Source organism: Patagioenas fasciata, chromosome 3, assembly GCF_037038585.1.
Source record: "Patagioenas fasciata isolate bPatFas1 chromosome 3, bPatFas1.hap1, whole genome shotgun sequence".
NCBI classification, from domain to species: domain Eukaryota; kingdom Metazoa; phylum Chordata; class Aves; order Columbiformes; family Columbidae; genus Patagioenas; species Patagioenas fasciata.
The window spans coordinates 100755114-100774710 of NC_092522.1; the positions used below are offsets into that span (position 1 = coordinate 100755114).

The 19597-nt window shown below is 42.6% G+C and overlaps 1 protein-coding gene across 1 annotated transcript in view; it reads left to right on the forward strand.

Annotated features, from left to right (window-relative positions):
* The first annotated feature begins 8275 nt into the window (after nucleotides 1–8275).
* GCLC (glutamate-cysteine ligase catalytic subunit) overlaps nucleotides 8276–19597 on the forward strand; it is a 34670-nt gene continuing 23348 nt past the window's right edge. Inside the window, exon 1 of the mRNA XM_065835310.2 lies at nucleotides 8276–8546. Within this exon, the coding sequence (XP_065691382.1) occupies nucleotides 8397–8546 (150 nt within the window). The 5' untranslated portion in view covers nucleotides 8276–8396. The remainder of the gene's footprint in view (nucleotides 8547–19597) is intronic.

Here is a 19597-nt window from a genome sequence, read left to right on the forward strand (position 1 = left end):
GGGGTCTCCAAAATATTTCTAACTTCCCTCTGGAAGAGAGACCCTGAGAAGTACTTGTGTGGTGGAAACACCTTGGAGGTATGAATGGTGGTAACAGTTACCTTACAAAGAGCATGTGATAACAAATACTGTGTTTCTCAGTGTTCCCCCTTTCTAGGTTTCTTATTATTATTTTGATTTTGCATGGATCTCTGTCTAAAAACATTTAGAAAATCACCAACCAACCAATTTCATCAGAGAGACAAGGAGAATGCAATTCCAATACTTTTCAAGTTTTCAGTAGAACTTCATACTCCATATAAAGTAGATTATACACAATATACAATATGAAGTAGATGAGATGAAAATACTTTGTAATTAAAGATTTGGAGATAAACTTGCAACTAAGGAAGGTGTAATTGATCTCTGGAGACTATTCAGTTTGTGATTACCAATGGACTATTTTCTCCTTTCCTGCTACTTAATATATCTTGTTTTTCACTATATTCCTGAAAGAAATACTTAGGTATAATATTAGATCTTAAAATAGATTAGTCTCTACTAGCTATCAAAAGCTGCAGGAGCTAAGGTATGGCACTCAATAGAAATTTGAGATTGCTTTTCAAGAGTTTTACAACGGCCATAGCTAAGTAGTACTATTATATAAAAGCCTGTAAGTTAGTGTTTTTTCTTGTCTTGTGAAGCGTGGGTTAGTCTTTCTGGAAAATGTTGCCCTGGTTATTAGAAAAATACCAAAGAGTATTTGCTGACTGCCTTAGTCTTTACAACTAGATGCAGTTCTTGAGGCTCAGCTACTGCCTGGGACCTAGTACTTTGGACAAAAATCAATAAAAGTAAACTCATGTGTAATCTTTCTGTGACCATCCCTGCTTCGAATCGACAAAAAGATTAAGTGTTCAATCAGGTCATTTGGACTTACTCGGGAGCTTGGAAACCTTTCACTATAGTTTTTTTTAAAAAAACTCCTTATCTCATCAAATCCTTCTCTGCTATCTCATTTTCATCTGGAAGGTTAGGTTGTTTCCTACTGCTGTGTTAGCCAGGGTACAAACACCCGTATGTATGCCCATTTAAAATGCAAGAGGATTATTCCCACTTGCTTCATTGTTACATGACCAAAAGCCTACAGAATGAGCCATCTTGCAAATATTGACTACTCCCACCAGGAATCAATCCACCAAAACTTATACCAGAATAACAATATTGAAAGATGAAAGGAAACAGAACTGCAACACACAAAAAGCTTCCAGGCAGTGAGCAAATACACAAAGGAGGGGCAGGGAAACACATCCTGTCTTGGGAAATTTGTGATATTTCCATCTTTGCAGATGTAACACTGTGGCAGTTCAGCATCTGAGCTGGACCTGAGCTGCATGCATGTGGGTACAGAAGAACTGCAGATTCGTATTAGCAATCAACCTACATATCAGACTTTTGCTTTCTCTGGCAGGGAGACTTGACTACACGAGGACACATCAAACTGCTCCCAGGATGGGAAATCTTGTGGCTCTAGGTTGCTGCCTGGCAGAAGAACATGCCTCCAGGTGGGACCCACCCCAAGGTAGGAGCTCAGCAGCGTGCTTTGGCTTCTCTGCCCCTCGGTGGCCTGGGGTGTCCCTGGCACTGCTGCTCACAGGCTCTGCTTTTACCTCCTGGTCAGGAAAACACTTAAGGCTGAACATTTGTGTTAAAACCAAGGTAAGAACTGCTTCTAGTGCATCTTACTTAGGAATTCTGCTTTCCTACACTATGGACCAGGATTGTAGTCTTAGCTGCTAAACTTCTCTGTATAAAATAAATAAGCTACAGTCTGAGCATGGCAGGAAAAAATGAGGCCATTGCAAAAGAGAAAAATATGATTTATTTATCCTACTTTCCAACTAACTAGTGAATATTCCAATTAATACTCAACTAATAGTTGAGTCTTTGGGCATTGTTTTCAGAAGTTAATCAGGACTTCTTGTGGACCCTCTTTCCGTGCAAGAAAAGTGCACAGACCTACACTCCTGCCTGTGGTGGGAATCCAAATAATCCAGAAATTCAGTCTCTTTGATACACTGCACACATGTCCAAATTCAGTCCTCTGTAAAGCTTAGCTGTAAACAAAGCCTTTGGAAGGACTTTGTACACAGTCCCTGTTTCAGGTCATACCTCTAATGTTTCTCCTGTCTTATATCTAAAAGGAAATTTTACTGTTTCTAATATTGATGATGAATTAAGGTAAATGTTAAAGAAAACAACTTGGCTTGCAAAGAGGATTAAAAGATAGTCTTCTGCTTTGTTACTGAGCAGCTGGCATTATTTTATCTTACACAGTTATTATTTGCTAAGGAAAAAAAACAATGAGGTCAGCTTGTGGAAAACAATCTGAAGATAGTCCTCTAGTATAGGCTCTCCAGCTTAGAAGATGCCGGAAAGAAGATAAACTGGGAATTAATTTGGAAATTCTTACTTTCCTTGGAAGTACTTTATATCTTGCAGGCATCACCAAAGAGCTGCCACTTTAGGAGAAATGAGGACATGGTGAAAGGTAAGTTGGTAGGAGAGGGTGCCTGCAAGGGAGCAGGTCATGGCAGGAGGAAAGGTGAACAAGATGCAATGAGTGTCAGTCACCACACCAGACTACTCTGTGAGGCAGCAGCCCAGCATTCTGCACGCAGAATAACTCACACACTGCAACCTCCATTATTACCACTGGCAGCATTCATGACATGATTAGATACGCCAGACTCCATCAAAGCACCATACTCACGTATTGTGCACTGCAAAAGAATACGTGGGCTTCTAAGAAACTAGAAATTCAAGTTATTTGCAAAAGAACATGCTGATATGAACCAAAGTGATAAAAAACGTGATTTTCACTTCTGATATAAACATGAAATTTTATAGACTGAAATACACAATTCGTGTTGAAGTAAAAAATTTCAACCCTCAAAATCGCCTGTATGAATGACAAATCCCACAGGATACTAGAAATGCACCATTCAGACTCATGCCAGTATTTAATCCTAGTGCACGTGTTTCCACACGTCAGGTGAGAGCAAGAAAAAGAAGTTCTAAAGCAATATTGAAAAGTCACAACAGTGTCTTTCATACACTAATTGAGAAGTTAGCTTGGAGGAGAATCAGCACTGTAACTTTGACTGGAATAATAGGTCTGTTAGTCATCTTCCTCACTATACAGCTGGAAGACCTTCACTTGAAGATCCTTCAAAAAATCCTTCACTTGAATCTTTTCAGTGTTATGACTCACCTCAAATGGATTATTTAATTCAACTTATTTGTTGGCAAGACTTTCCGCATGAGAAACAGTTGCCTGAGCACAGATCTCCCGAGTGCCTCAGAAAATGCCTGGAGGCCTCCTTGCTCAAAAGGAGGCAGTTATCTCATCTGCTGCTCACCTGAGTCACTTACACTGGACACAGGTGCACACCATAAATTATAGACCTGGAAGCATAAAAAGTTGACTAAAAAAATAAAAATAAATCTTTTTTCTACCAAATACACAGTTCCAAAACTTTGAAAGTAGATTGTTCTATCTGAAGTCTTTTGATTTTATTCAGAGAATAACACAATATTCAGCAGCGTTAACTTAACAATCACATTGAAAAACGCTGCTTTTAAAAATTTTTGCAGATGATTCATGAAGAAAAACAAACTTTTCTTTCTTCCCTGTAATAAAAGCCTCATCACAAGACATCTGCTTTTTACTTATTACTTCTCATGACAGCCAGTTAAAGAAAGGATTCTGTAGCAGCAGTCTCACCCATGAGTCTACACATATTTCATCTCTCCTAGTGGGTATATTTTCAAAGTGCCAAACTATAATACTTTGTTTAGATTTAGTGGCAGCTGATTTGAATGGCTTTGCAGATACATAAAAAGATGAGTTGGATTGTTCTCTGTGGAATTTCTAGGGAGACAAGAACACATGAACCTTACGGGCAGCTCCTCCGGGTTGCAGGTGCCATATTCTCCTCCTACCAACTTACTGTCTCCAACTTAGAAGTACATGAGCCTCAACTATCCCAACTGTAAAGCATTACCAAATTCCTACTGACCTTCATCTAAATTCTAACAGTTAATGGTTTTTTATTAGTTTTCAAGGCAAGGATCAGCAGGATCTCCTATGATTTTGTAACTTCAGCACATCTTTGTTTTGTAAAATATTTTTGTTTCCTGGCACAGACATTTCTGGGTGTTGTCAAAATGCATCAGCAATAACATAAACAAATAGCGGAATCTCACCTGGAAATGATTTTCCCATCTCTGGAAAAAAATAAATGTTGTTTCTTTTTTACAATTTGATGCAGACAATTTTTTGTTCCTTTTCATACAAGGTAAGGCTTCTCCATTAACTTTCTGTCTTAAAACAGAGCAGAGATAAGAACAAAACAGGAAAGCTGGTATTTTGGTAACTGGACATACAATTTAATACGAACAACCATTCTAATTGCTTTGACCGAACAAAAAGTTATACAAAAAAAACACCAACCGATTGAAAATGTACTTGAGTCAATGGTCACATTTCCCAAATAAATGCTGATTTGCCCTGTGATCAGTAGATAACGCTTCAAGATTGAGGAACAGTCCCTACCTGAGACTGAAAAGCAGCTACTCAAGAGATAAGGAAATAATAAAATGGCCTAGTTATAAAACAGATCTTGTTGGAGCAAAGAGAGAGTTTAAGGGGAATTTGGACTGGGTCTGCTCTTACAAAAGTTCCATTTTGCTAAGTTTAGGCAGAGGATGTTTTTCAGGAGGAGATACTTCTTCCCACAAAATGCTTTTCTAGTGAACTTTTTTTTTTTCCAAGTTGGATCAGAAAGATTTTCCTTTGGACTGTCCAGAGAAACTAGTCAAGTCTTGGGGCTGGAGATACTGGTACGGAGCTAAACTAATAACACCATCCAAAGTACTACCTGTATGTTTAGAGAAGCTTTTTTTCATATTAAGTGTACTGGAAGTAATTATACATGATATTAAGTGTACTGGAAATTACTATACAAGATTATGCATGTAGGCAGATATTATACAATGGTGGTTTGTCTTTAAGTCATATTTTATGTGATGCACAGATGAATGCTTCTGCATGTGATGCTGTCAGCCTTAGAATGGCTTATACTCCTCCTCTGTGCCACAGCTCCTGCAAAGGAAAAGGCCTGTAGATAACTCCACACTGCCAGAACACATACATTAGAACTGAAGGGGAAAAGGCTTCAGCTGAAGTCAGTAAACACCTCATAAACAGAGCTGACTTGTCACCCTCTTGTGCTAAAGATTACAACGTGAGAAAACAGAGTTTCCATTTCTATCAGTTTTACTGTTGCAGAAGGAAAACAGCCTGGATTTCTGTTGTAAACAATGTACCAGCTCTATAGTTGATAAGACTAAGCACACAGACTGGAAATCAAGCAGATAATGGCAGCGAAATAACACAAAAAAACAGCTGAGTTTAAATATGGAGGAAGACAGACACTGAAAATGTGCTTTTGAATTTCAGGTCAAAGAGCAGCATGAGTGGTCAACTGAAGAGTATGGGCTGCGCAACAGCAGCCTGCATTGCAATAAAGCTGATCTTGGTTTGGAAATCTTGTGTATGTTGCTGGAAATATTTACAGTCATTTATACACAGCAGCACACTCAAAGCAGCTGGGATCATACCAAATACCCAATTATTTCAAAAATCTCTCTCAGCAACATAGTGCTCTCGCTATCAGTCAAGTGAACCGGGAGAAAGGATCCTAAATAAACTGGACAGATTTGCCCAGATTCAGAGATGAAAAAGTTAGGTTTGCTTTGACAGAATATTTGCTCCAAAATCAGGCCTGACTGCCCCCAAAGAAGGAAAGGGGTCAACACAGCTGGTAGAAAAACCATTAGGTGCTTCTTGGCCACATTTGTCACTGCTGGGGCTCCTCACATGCTCCAGCTTGAACTTAAAGTTGTGGAAAACCTGAAGCTGGGTGGCAGCGTGGTGGCACCAATGCTGAATCTTCATCTCTTGGTGCAACTGTCCTCAAATATCCAGGGCAGCACATGAAGTCTCTTTGTTGTCTCAGATCTGAAATAAAGTACGACTCAGGTTTTGTGTGAGGGATATACCTCAAAAGACTCCAGTTCCCAAGCATGAGATTTTTTAACCTTCTGATTTTTCAAAAATGAAAAAGGCAGTTGGATCTTTTAACTCAAATAAAAGATTTTTTTATTCTCCCTCCAACTAATCCAACAGGCCTTCTCCAAATCTACAACAGTACCAACAACAGCGTTGCTTTGAGTTAGAGATTGGCCATGAATGTTTTAGCCAGAATTGTCAGCTTTTAAAAAATCATATGTCCCTAGAAACAGTGAATTCAAAATGTTTGTATTTTAATGGCCGTCGCTTGTTCTTGTTCTGTCAGTGCTGCTCTTTGTATACAAACTTAGGTCATTACAAAAGTAACCAAGATATATTTTATTTTTGAGTGGTTTTACTTTAATATTTGATATTTTTCACTAATGCATTTTAGACTTATTATTCTAATATCTTGGAAGCTTGTCCTGTCCTTGAGGCACCTCATATCCTGGAAGAAAGACAATTAGGTAGTTCTTGTCAGTATAGTCATTCAGTTAATGAAATATCTAATAATACAACTCATCCATTAGTGGGTTATACCACAATTTAAATATTTTACTAATCCTCAAACCCTCAGCTGTGCAATCCTACTGCACAACAGCTGTGTTTGTCTCCAGGGCCCAAGAAGAAAGAGCTCTGTGATGATGATGAAAACAAGGGTTCAGGCATAATGAATTTCAGCTTCTGAGTCCTCGTTGTTGGCTTTGCAAACTTGCTTATATCCCTGACTTTTTAATGGCATCCTTAAAGGACAGATCTGTCAGAAGTGAGAGCCTTTCTCCTCATGTAACGCGCAGCTCCTTATTTTTGCCTCTTCATTTAGAAAACACTTGAAATAGCACTGAGAGGCCTTCCTTCTATTTTGTATCAAATGTAAAACACACACCATGAGATTGCCCTGCACTCTTTCCTGAGACGAATGCTGTTCCGATCCCCTTCAGGACAATGACCAGGTAACTAACTCATTTTTAGCACCTTCACTAACTGGCCCTTCTCTTGGCACCACAGGATGTGAGCTCTGCGGCCAGAGCACAAATGGAGACATGACGTGCATCTCCCTGGAGTCTCACTGCACCCACCCAAAGCGTCTATATGCCTCTAATGTGGGGAATGTGATGTGTGCTCTGATCTGCAATACACACACACCGGCCTTCAGTACAGCACCCATGTTTCAGGACTGTTCACTCAGGAGGTTCATTAAGGCATCATCTGGAATATTGTGTCCAGTTCTGGGCCCCTCAGTTCAAGAAGTACAGGGAACTGCTGGAGGGAGTCCAGCACAGGGCAACAACGATGATTAAGGGAGCGGAGCATCTCCCTTATGAGGAAAGGCTGAGGGAGCTGGGTCTCTTTAGCCTGGAGGAGACTGAGGGGTGAACTCGTTAATATTTATAAATATGTAAAGGGTGAATGTCATGAGGATGGAGCCAGGCTCTTCTCGGTGACAACCAATGATAGGACAAGGGGCAATGGGTACAAACTGGAACACAGGAGGTTCCATTTAAATTAGAGAAGAAACTTCTTCACAGTGAGGGTGATGGAGCACTGAAACAGGCTGCCCAGGGGGGTTGTGGAGTCTCCTTCTCTGGAAACATTCAAAACCCGCTTGGACCCCTTCCTATGTAGCCTCATCTGGGTGTTCCTGTTCCGGCAGGGGGATTGGACTGGATCATCTTTTGAGGTCCCTTCCAATCCCTGACATTCTGTGACTCTGTGACTAGCCACACGCGTCACACACGGGTCCTTCTCGCCGCCTCACAAGCCCGCCCAGAGCAACTACCGAGTCCTTTCCAGCCTCTACCGGGCCCGGCGCCGCGATCCCCGCCCCTGCGCTCCCACTCCCGAGCGCGGGGAGTGCCGGATCCGAGGCGCAGGCGGACATTTTCTCGTCGCCATTTCCGCAGGACAGGGACGCCTCCTTCCCGTGTTGGGGCGTGCTCCGGGAAAGTAACGGGGCAGCGGCGGCCTCGCTGTTTCCCCCAGGCTTGCTTCTCCAGAGGCGCACCCCCCCCCGGCCAGCCCCGAAGTCTCGGAGAAGCCGCCGCCACAGGCCCCGCTCCCAGCCCCCAGGCCGGCATCCGCCTGGGCCGCCCCGCCGCCAGGGGCCGCCTCAACCCGCCCGCAGCGGCCGGGGGCGGGGCCTGTCGGCGGAAAGTGCTGAGTCACGGCCTGACGCGCTGTCGCCGTCACGCGTGGCGCCGGGCTCGGCTCCCGCTGCTGTTGAGGCGCAGAGCGCTCCGCACGCCGCGCAGGCTCCGCTCGCTTCACGTTCCCGGCCGGCATGGGGCTGCTGTCGCAGGGCTCGCCGCTGAGTTGGGAGGAGACGCGGCGGCACGCGGAGCACGTGCGGAGGCACGGCATCATCCAGTTCTTGCACATCTACCGCGCCGTGCGCGACCGCCACAAGGACGTCCTCAAGTGGGGCGACGAGGTGAGACCCCGGCGCGGCCCGGCCTGCCGCGGCCTCCACCACCCGGCCGCAGGTGCCGCGGCGGCGGGGTGGGCGTCTCGCCGGGGCCAGGGTCCTGCCCGCCGCCCTGCCCTGGAGCGGGTCCGGCCGTGGCGGCTCGGCCAGAGGGGAAAGTTCAGGCTGCCCGGCGGGGCTTTGTTTTCCCTGCACACGCTCACTCACTCGCAGCCTCCAGTTGCGCAGCACGGTTGCCCCGGTGTTACCTTGTGGTTTTTAACCGCTTAAGTAACTTTCGGTGCTTCATCGGGCATCTGCAAACCCGCCCGAGGAGCCCTCGGGAGGCGCATTCCCGGGAGTGGTGATGCCTGGCAGCACTTGCTCGCATTGCTCAGTTTGTTGATTTTATGTAGAGTGAGGTCTGACTAAAGTGTGTCAGTGTTTAAACTCCGGGGTAGCACCAGCTCAGCTTCAAAACCGGATTTCGGGAGGGGAGCGAGGGAAGCAGGGATGGGAGGTGTTCGGGAGCTCAGCAGTGGCAGCCCTGTCACCGTGCACCGGGTCTCTCCGTGGTCTGGGCTTGCCCCTGTGAAGAGAGACCTGCCGAGCCTTGCTTTTCTCCAGAGCCTTCCAGCTGTTCAGCATGAGTGGGACAGCTTTTCAGACAAGGATGAGAACAATCGCTTGGGTTGTGACTTGAACTTTGTTATGGGTACTTTGCACCAGAGGGCCGTGACTTATCCGCGGGCCTTACTTGCCTTGCCATGCAAACCCGTGCTGAATCGTGTGCCAGGCTGACAGCAATCTACAGGGAACAGGGGCTCACTCCTGTGTTGATCAGCAGGATTTCCCAAGGGTCCTGGCTTTCCCTGGAGACAGGGAAAGCTGGAAACCCTTCTCCGCCATGGTGTTGGTGTGGTCTGGTGTTTGACACTTGGGGGTATCTGTGGTGTGACTGCAGAGAAGTTGAAAAGCAGAGTAGAAAGCAACCAGTATAGGGGCTTGTCCATCACATCTCCATCATGCTCTGTTTCCTTTCTGAATGGCAAAGGCATTTGTCATAAAACTTTGTCTGGGTGGTTATAGTAGCTGTTCACAGATGCCCTTTGCCAAAGGTAAATGCTGTTATCTGTGTGCACCTTGAGATACCTTGGCTCTTAGTCTGTTCTTTAAAGGAATTGCTGTCATACATAACATAGCTGAGCAAGGCAGGCATTGGAGCACAGGAGCTGCTTTCAAGAGGAGTGAGTGGGAGCTTGGCCACTAAAATCTGTCCAGTGGAGGGAATGATGCTTGCCAGCACATCTAGTCTACACCACAGGGTTTTGTAGCCAGAGTGGTGTGGACTCAGGAAATTTAAATATACTTACCTCTATTCTTGTCTGTTGTCTCTGTGTTCCTACATCTTTTGTATGACTGAAGTTATGTTGACAAAAGAGCCTCACAGTCTTAAGTTCAGGAGTATAGACAGAGCAGAGTCTCTGTATTGCTCTGAGACTTAGCTTTAGGGTTTTCTCATTAATCTTTAAGACAGGGTACTCACTTTCCAATGAGAGTTACGTTTTAGTTGTCCTGGCTTTCTCAGGGTGAGATTTCAAAGACAGCTAAGGTTGATCTGCTAGCAAGCTGGTTCAGCTTCCCTCCCCTTGCTCCAGGTTTGTGTTTCTTCTGCCTTCCTTGTGTTACTGGGTACCTGAGTTCAAGAAGTTAACCCAGCAGAAAACTCTTCTCCCATTCAGTTTCCTAGGGTGATTTGTTTTCTCAGCAGAGCTTCAGCTGTTTCACTGTGAGATCCAACAAGTTTTGTTTAATGTGAGGAAAGCAGCAGGAACATGTGGAGGAAGGGGACAGGCAGAACCAGCCCCTGCAGCTGTGCAGTGAGACTGCACCCCAGGAGCCTTATTCTTCCTCTGGCATGGGGACCCCACTGAAGAAAGTATTTATACTTTGTAAATGGTGGTGCATTATGTTTAATGAGATTTGCAGTTTGGTTTTGTCTTGCTCAGTGTGGCTATAGGCAGAATTTTAAGAGCAGCATGATTACTGCCATGTTTCTGATAAGGAGGTAAGAGCCGTATTTGAAATTTCTGTAAACATTCAGAGAAGTTCACATAACCCACTTCATCATCTATCTCAGATTTTAGCAAGTAGTAATAAACTCAAATGTGGCAACTTATCTTTATCCCACTTATCATGCATTTTTTTTTAATTATTTTTTACATAACACAACATTTAGGAATGAATGTGTTAATGTACCAGATACTTGCTGCTAGTCTACTCTCGTGCAAATAGAAAAGAAACACCTGTCTCCATAACTTATTTCAGCTGTGTTGTAGATAGACTACCAGGAAAAGCAGTAGATTTGTTTTCCGTTTTTCCTGTCAAATATCTGGTTATTGGAAAGTGGTGCCACATTTACGTGCAGCTTAGATGAATCAACTGACTAGCTGGACAATTTCCATAAAAAGCCTTTTGTGCACTTTGACTTTCATGTATAAAGTCATAGCCTGAGGGTGTTTTGTTGTCTTAAAAACCTCTTGAAGATAGAAATCAAGAATGAAGAGAACAGCCCTCACATAATGGTAGAGATTAAATCAGAATAAACAAAATTACTTTTGAGAGATGTTTCTGAAAACAAGTTTGGCAAAAGATTTTGTTGTTGTTGTTTTTACTTCATTTTTAATGAATGCTTTTTTAGCATATACTGAGATTGTGTTTCAGGGCAGATATGTGAATGCTTTAGCTGATGCAATTGTGGAAAAGAAATCCTGTGTTTACTCACGAGCGTAGCACCAGCTTTTGCTTGGGATCCGTTTTCAACCGGACTCTGCCTCTCCCTGTGTGTTGTAGCTGTGCTGGTCCTTTGGGGTGCATGTAACCTCCTGGGGACTCCATTCCCTGTGGGCCCAAGGAATAAAATGTGTGAGGAATTGTCATGTGCTTCCAGTTCCTTGAGTGCCAGACGAAAGTGTTGAAGCTAAGTGCAAACAGGGCAGGATGGTGGCACTTGTTTTGAAGGAAGTGAGGCAGCATCACAACTTGGGTTGCAGGGTGGTGTTCCCTAATGGTCCCATAATCACCTGAATAAAGAGCTGGAAAGGTCAAAACACTGGTTCTGCTACCTCTTGAAAAGTCAGCCCTCTTCTCTCTTGCAGGGTTAGTACAACCAAAAGGTTTACCAACTAGCTGTTGTTTCTTTTGGGAGGTGGTTCTTTTTACGCTGTTTTCCACAACAATTAAGTCTTCACAGTGGTTAAAAAAAGAAGTCTGTAAATGTGAGTGTAACAGAGACTAGGACTTGCTGAGGTGGCTGAACATCACACACAGGCGTTTGCTTACTCCGCCCCCCCCCACCAGTGGGATAGGGGAGAAAATCAGAAGAAAGGTAAACATCATGAGTTAAAATAAAGACAGTTTAATAGGACAGAAAGGGAAAATAATTATAATAATTATAAAAATAATGACAGAATAGATAAAACAAGTGATGCACAATGCAGTTGCTTATCACCTGCCCACCAGTACCTGTCCAGTTCCTGAGCAGTGGTTCCCCAGCTAACTTTTCCCTAGTTTATACACTGAACATGACATCATAAGGTGTGGAATATCTCTTTGGCCAGTTTGGGTCAGCTGTCCTGGCTGTGCCCTGTTTGCAGCATCTTGTGCATCTCCAGCCTCCTTGCTGAAGAGTCCTTGACTTGGTATAAACATTGGTTAGCAACAACCAAGACATCAGTGTATTATCAACATTCATCTCGTGCTTAATCTAAAACACAACACTATACCAGGCTACTAGGAAGACAATTAACTCTATCCCAGGTGAAACCAGGAGACTTGCTTAAAAAAGTACGTTTGTAAAGGTCTCTATGAACTTGCAGGTAAAGGTCCTTTGCCTTTTAGTCACCCTTCTGCTTCATTTAAAACTGACAGTTGGCCTCCTTGTTTATGCTTGACTTCTTCAGACTGTGGAAAATACAAAACACTGAGCTATCTCATTATGCCTCATCAAACCTCCTTATTGTCCTTGCTTTAATGCCCACAAAAGTTGAACAGCAATTAGATCTTCTGAGGAGACCCTGTTGCGCTAACCAGTACAGTCTCGTGGTCTCCTTGTGTTTTCATCTTCCTCTCCCATCCAACGATATATGTATATCTTAGCATGTGCAGAGTAGTCGTCATTACGTCTTGGGTTGTGTTTTGCTTTGTGGGTTTTTTTTTTTGTTTGTTTGGTTGGGGTTATTTTTGTACAGCAAATGCAAAAACCTACAGATTTTCAACTGTATTTTAAAACTCCAGTAGAGTTAGTAGGTACTATGTGAAACGATTAGTTTGTGCAACTTGGCAGATGTTCATGGTACCAAAAGAGTTTAAAGGGTTTTTGAGAGCAAGACAAAGCCTATTCTACTGCTTCCCAGCTTTTGTCCCAAAAAGCTCTCTTCTGTGCCAGCACATTACCAATCTCCTATGCTGTTCTGTTCCCCTTGTCTGCTGGTTGCATTCCTCTAGCTGACAGATGTTGCTTAAATTTTGTTGTGCAGCTTAATGCAGACACTGGGATTAGACAAGTGGAATGGCTGGCCCTTAGCTGGGCTTGCTGCCGTTGCTTTGTGCTGAGTATGCATATGCATGTATGCATCGCAGCACTTCATGCATAACTACATACATATATGTATGCATACATACATATAATACTTCTCTTCTGCAGTCTGTTTTGCTGCTAAATGGGACAGGTTGGTTTTTCTCCAGGCTGAACACCTATCTGGACTGGGAAAAAATGATATAAACAAGGAGAGCTGGAAAAGGAAAATTAACGGAGACGAAGAAACAATAAAGAGTAAGGAGGAGCTGCTTCAGCATACGAAAATGTCAAGAAAGGCATGCTAGGGGAAATTCGCTCAGAAGGAGGAGTGTAGAAAGCAAGCATGGACAAAACGTGACAGTTTCATTTGAAAGTGTATGTGAATGAAATGGCAGTCTGACTTGCCCAGCCTTGTGCAGTGAAATTGGACATAATGACCCTTTTGTTGCATACAAGTCTTGTTCCTGTCGGTGTTGAGACATAGCACACAGTAAGCATCTTCAACTTTTAGAAAGTTATTTTCTTCATGGAGACTTGAAATTAAATTTGTAGACTTTTCAATTGGTTTGATAATGAATTGTATGTTTGAGGCAGTATGAAGAATGTGCTGCCTCACTGCTTGCAAGTTGAGGTCTTCCTGACTTCATTCTTTGTTTTTTCCTGCATGGTATCTCAGTCTTTTTTAACCTTCTTTTGATCTTTCTTCTGTACTTTTGGTTCATTTCCCTACTTATCCATTAGGTTTTTTTTAATTATATCTTGTAAATCAGTTAAATGAGGATTAAAATGAACATCTTCTGCTGAGCACTTCCTCATGCAAGAGGCAAAGCAGCCCTTCTTGGATGCTTCAAGAAGAGAGGTTAGAGATTTCTTACCAGGATGTCCCAGAGGTGCTACTTGTGATTAGAAGATACATGGCAGTCTTTAAAGCATTCTCGTTTTTCCTAATGAAAGGCTGAGCTGTGGAGTCAACTCTTTCGTTTGGAATTATTTTTCTCAGGGACCTAGCTACTGCACCGATGTCTTGCTGCAGTTTGCAGCTTGTATATGTTGTGTTTTGTCGGTTTGGTCTGGTTTGTTTTTTTTCAGAGCAGTAGGAATATGCAAATGATATGATCAGTAACATTGCATCACAGTCTGCAGAACTTTGGACTGGTAAAATAATTGCTGCATCTTAAGGAAATTGATTAGGGTTCAGATGCACACAGTTTGAGGCTCCTGTTTGTCACCCATTTAAAACCAGAACAAAATCTAGGGTGTTTTTTAACAACAGTGAATCTTGCTTACCAGCTGCATGAAATAAGTACACCTACTATCCCGAAAATGCACTGATAAAATTTTGGTCATCTCTTCACTAAAAGACAACAGCAAGGCATGGTGAGAGACACACGTGCACACGGAAACATTCAAATAGAGATAAGAAAGGACTGTGACTGATAAGAGAGGCAGTAGGTTCAGAGAGCATCATGGTGTACAGGAAAGGTGGTATTCTTTTCTCGTTTTACAAGAAATTTGGCTAACCTAGTGGAACAGAAAAACAGCAGATGTCCTTTTAAGACAATTACTTACTTTACAAAGCCTAGATGTCCTGCGGAACAAGATGCCGTGTGATAGCTTTGAAGCTGAGATAGACACATGGATGACAAGAACAGACAGTTTATTATGGTTTCTTTAAACTCCATGTGCTGCAAAATGTATGTCCTCTATCCAAACCATTTGAACAGTTGTCGAGTGACTCATGGGGTTTCTTTTATGGGTGTCTGAAACTTTCTAACTAGCTTTTTACTTTATGTGTTATAAAATAATCACAAAAAGTAGTTCTATTTTCCTGGCTGTCAGTAACAGATCTTAAAAAAAAAATGCAGCCAAGTCCTTATACAGGCTTATGATCAATATGATGAGGATCTCACATTCTCACTTTGTACAAACCACTGCAATGTACTGGTGTGCAGAAATTGCTTTGTTTTAAAGCATTTGCTGGAGATCTTGTGCTTATAATAAAGCTAACATAGCCTGAAGTCTTAAAAAATTATGGTTTTTACATTTGAGCTCTTGTCATTTGAAGACAATTACTTTGTCTTCCCTTCCCCCAGCAAAATTCCCCAAACCGAATGTGTTTTTGAATTTCTCTCATGCAGAAATTCCTGGTGAAGGCTCCCTGCCAGTCGCAGCATGTGCAAATACATCTGAATGGAGCTGTCTGAACCGATGTAATCGCCTGCTGGCCACGTGGGGGGAAGCAGCACTCGTGAATGATTCGGTTATTCGTCATGTGTTTGCTCCTTCATCCTTCCTCTCTGAGCTTTATTTGGTTAAATAAAGGGACACTGACATTATTTGTTTACAAATGGATTTAGGGTTCCTTGGTATTTTTGTAGCTGCACCTGCTATTTATCATAGTGGCGTTTCTGGGTTAGGGTCTGAAGGTATGATGTTAATGCATCATCAGCTCACAACAGCCTTGAGTATATATATGCAACCTCTAAAATGAGTATACTAATGCATGCAAATGTAACTCCTTAAATCTTGACTTGAACAAAATAGGTGCCCTTGAAGACACTCCATCCTCATTCTTTCCTTGGATGCTTTGGCTGATGCTCATGAAACTACTTCTTCCACCCAGTTTTAATCCTCACATCAGGGAAATTATGGAATTACATCTAAACCCACTAGATCTCAAAATGTACGTGATGTGTTAACCTCCTGACAACTGATTATTTTGCTTCATCTCCCTCATGCTCGGTTCTTGCATGGCTGGGTGATGAGACAGGCACCGGTTGTGCTGCAGCATCACCTGGGAGCTTTGCCACTGGGTGCACTGCACGTGACAGTGCAGGACTTGCTGTAGGTTATAGTGAGATGCTTTTTCTAAGGCTAATTTTGCAGTTAGTGGATACCAGTTTGGAGGAGGGGTTTTGTTGTGTGTTGTGTTTAGGTTTTGTGTTTTGTGTATGTGTGTTTTTGGCCCTAAAAAACTGTGATTTGTCATAAATACTGACCAACCCCCATGGAATGCATTGATTTCCTCCTTCCCAATCTCAGATCTTAGTAAGAGACACGTAAATTATCTGCTGTTTGTGTATTTCTGATAGCGAAATATTTTGTTCACAGTGAACTTCCTTCTGTGGATGTCAAGTGAATTGCTATGGCTTTGTCGTGGGATTGTTGTCTGTTACTTCGTCCTAATTCCTCTTTTGCCACAGGAGTTCCTCTTCTTGCTGTGCAGACATGTTATTTTACTTCACAGTGTAAGAAAGAGTGAGTAGCAAGGATGGATACAGGAAAGATTTTATTCTTGAAGTTTCTTGTTTGTTGTATTTTTTTTCTTCTTACTTTCTGATGCAAGAGACAACTTAGAAGCTTGCAGTATCTTGTTTCACGGTTGAGTAAATCGTCTTTTAGTAGTCCATAAAAATGTCTAGCCTGTGGGGAATAGCAAGCGTAGTTCTGCCAAAAACACTTGTTCATTTCTGCTTTTAATCTAGAAATTCATAAGTGAATGAAAATTATCCTAGTTGTCTTTTTATACTACTACTTCAGGTGTTATATAGTACTGCAGTCAAAGAGGAGACGCTTCTCTAACGAGCCTTGTCTTGTTCTTTAGCAGAACGCAAATGATTATAACCTCTAGATTTTAGTTTTCAACAACCCACTTTCCTGGTTTGTGGTGTGTGCAGCACAGGACATCTCTAGTTGTATCGTATCATATGCATAAGAAGGAAATCTGCAGCGCTGATGTCAGCAAGCAGGAGGGGGAACAGGCTGGAGCACTTAGCCTGGGTTGGCTGTGTTGACTGAGAGCCCCTGCATCCTCTTAATTTCTTTTTATCTGCGGTTGTCTTTAATGTGGCACAGTTTTTATTTTTTGCCTCTGTGGCACTTCCAGACTTGTTTTCCTCTGAAATTTGCTCCCTCAGGGCTTAGGCTTGCCTTTGTGGGCCAGTAAACCTTTCATTAAAGCTACATTACCAGCTGGTTATTACTGCGGCTCCATGTTTTAGCACAGTAGTGGTGAGAAAATAACTGCTTTTAAAAAAATTCTTGAGTATTATGCTCTGCATCCATCAGAAGTATGTGTACCTACAGAAAAAAAAAAATCCTCTTTTTCCATCTTAATGCTGAAAACTCGTGGCAGAGGTTCTTTAATGAACAGTCAAATTATTAAAACTTTTTTCTCCTGTAGGCTGTTATTTTAATGATAGGTAGTATTTTAATGATGCATTAACTGATGAATAAGTGTGGGGGAACTACTTTGTTTTTTTTTCCCCCCATAATGGAGCTTAATAACAAGTGAAATTAATTTTGTTTTTTTTATGGTCTTGACAGTAAAGTTTATTTCTATTTTCTATTGTATACATAAATAGAGGAGGCAATACTGCACAAAAATATTTATATTAAAAGTTGTAGTGACTTTTGGTAATAGTACACAAAAGCTATGAGACCTCATTGGATGTTTAGGAAAAAATTCCAATTTCTCTTAAACCTCCAGGCCCAAGGTGAGGTACGTATGAGGAGACCGCTAACAACTGCTCCAAGTATATGTGGCAATAGTTGCCCAGTGGAAGGAGAAATAAACTGTTGATAACATTGTCACTGAAGAACAGTGGGGGTCTATGGTCACCCATGATCGGGAGTTTTAGTCACAGAATGCTTTGAATTGGAAGGGACCTTAAAAGATCATCTAGTCCAATCCTGCTGCCATGGACAGGGATGATGCTTTCCACTAGACCAGGTTACTCAAAGCCCTATCCAACCTGGCCTTGAACACTTCAGGGATGGTGCATCCACAGCTGATGGGTTATCAGGAGTGTCATAAAAGACAAACAGGGGGAACAGTTTTTCACAGGTAGAGAGCATCCAGACTTGCATTGTCACACTCTCAAAAAAGCTTCTCTTCAGATCATTCTTCATAAACTATTTTCCTCTATTATACAACCTTACCCCCGAGCTTACCAACGTCCATGCTTACCCATGTTTTCATATGCAGAAATAGCTTATGGTAAACACTTTGAATGTTAAAATGATTTTAACATGAATTCTGCAGCAGAGGGTTTACTCTCAACTATTATATAGGATTTATTCGAAGTGTACTTAGCATAATGGTGTTAAACTGAGTTTGTAAGAGGGGTTTTGATGTCAGAAAACAGACCACTGCCAAGGCAAGTATTTGGGTGGTGATCATATGTGGGATGTGTGTCACCTTTGGTTCTTCTTCTTCCTCAGAATTGCTACTAAAGAGTTGCTTGGCTGATTTCTTCATTTGTAAGTAGCATGCTTTATGCAGAAATAATATGTGTAATTATGGTCGGATAACTAAGGCATTCAAACACAATTTCAGACATGCTTGCCCATTTCCAGAGAACAATCACCTTTCACTTTGCCAGTGGGCAAGTTCAGCACAACGGTTTGGCTTAATGCATGGAGGCTGGTTTGGCTCCTCCCCAGCTGAGGGACTTCAAGGTCTCTCTTATGGTTGTATTTACAGAGTCTAAGAATTTTCAGAAGACTGATATTTCTTTGATAGCCAATCGAGAGAAATAATCATGACAAGTGAAGTAATGCCATTCTGGTTGCTGTCCTACTGGTGAGCTAATGGTGTATGGTCCTTCCCTAGAAGATATGGCTGTGGAGCGGAGCTGGCCTGGATGTCCTCTGTAGGTGAAGTATGTTGCTAGTCAGTAGTTGAGAGGAAGGAAACCTGTAAATAATAGGTTTCTTTGTGTTGACTCACGGGTAGATCTGTTGTACTCAGATTATTTGTTTTCACTAAGCATTTATTTGCTTTTTTTAATGCATTTAGCTTTGAACTATTTTGTTAGGCTTGGTTTCTGTGTGTGCGTGGATTTACAGCTTTCGCCTTGCAGCCTTGGTCGCCAAACTATTGTTTCTTCTCCTGCTCTTCTGGTTGGGTCCCACAGCAGTTGTGCAAGCCAGACAGCCCTGGGCTGATCAGAGAGGTTCATTTACTGAAGCGATGTGGTGTGTGTCTGTCTGCCCGTCCTCAGGGAGAAGCAGGGAGGCCGCCTCTTCTCGCAGCCATGCAGCAGGTGCCATCTGGTGCACAGAGGTGTGCAGGGTTTGCACAGGGTGAGGGCACCGGCGAGGTGCATGGGTCCTAAGTGCCACCTACCTTTCCATGGCCTGGTGCGCCTCCCTGGCCAGCTCTTAGCTGAGCTGCTTGTCAGCCGCCTGCATCAGTAGTTTGACCTGATGTGCACTGTACTGCTTGCTAGGGAGACTAGTCAAAATTAAGGAGAAAAGTGAACTCGAAAGAGCTTGGCAAAAGGATGAATTATGAGTGTTGGGTGAAACCCTGCAGATCTGGCTTTTGGACTCTTGAAGCTCTCCTACGCATGCTGATGCTTTCAGCTTGGCTGTGATTCTCTGAAGTTTACTGTGGATAGAAAACATGTGAGAAGTCTGTGAACGACGAGCTGAAATTAAATGTAAAAATGTGTGAACTCTGAATTTGTTTATCTCTTTCTAGCTGTAGGCTAAA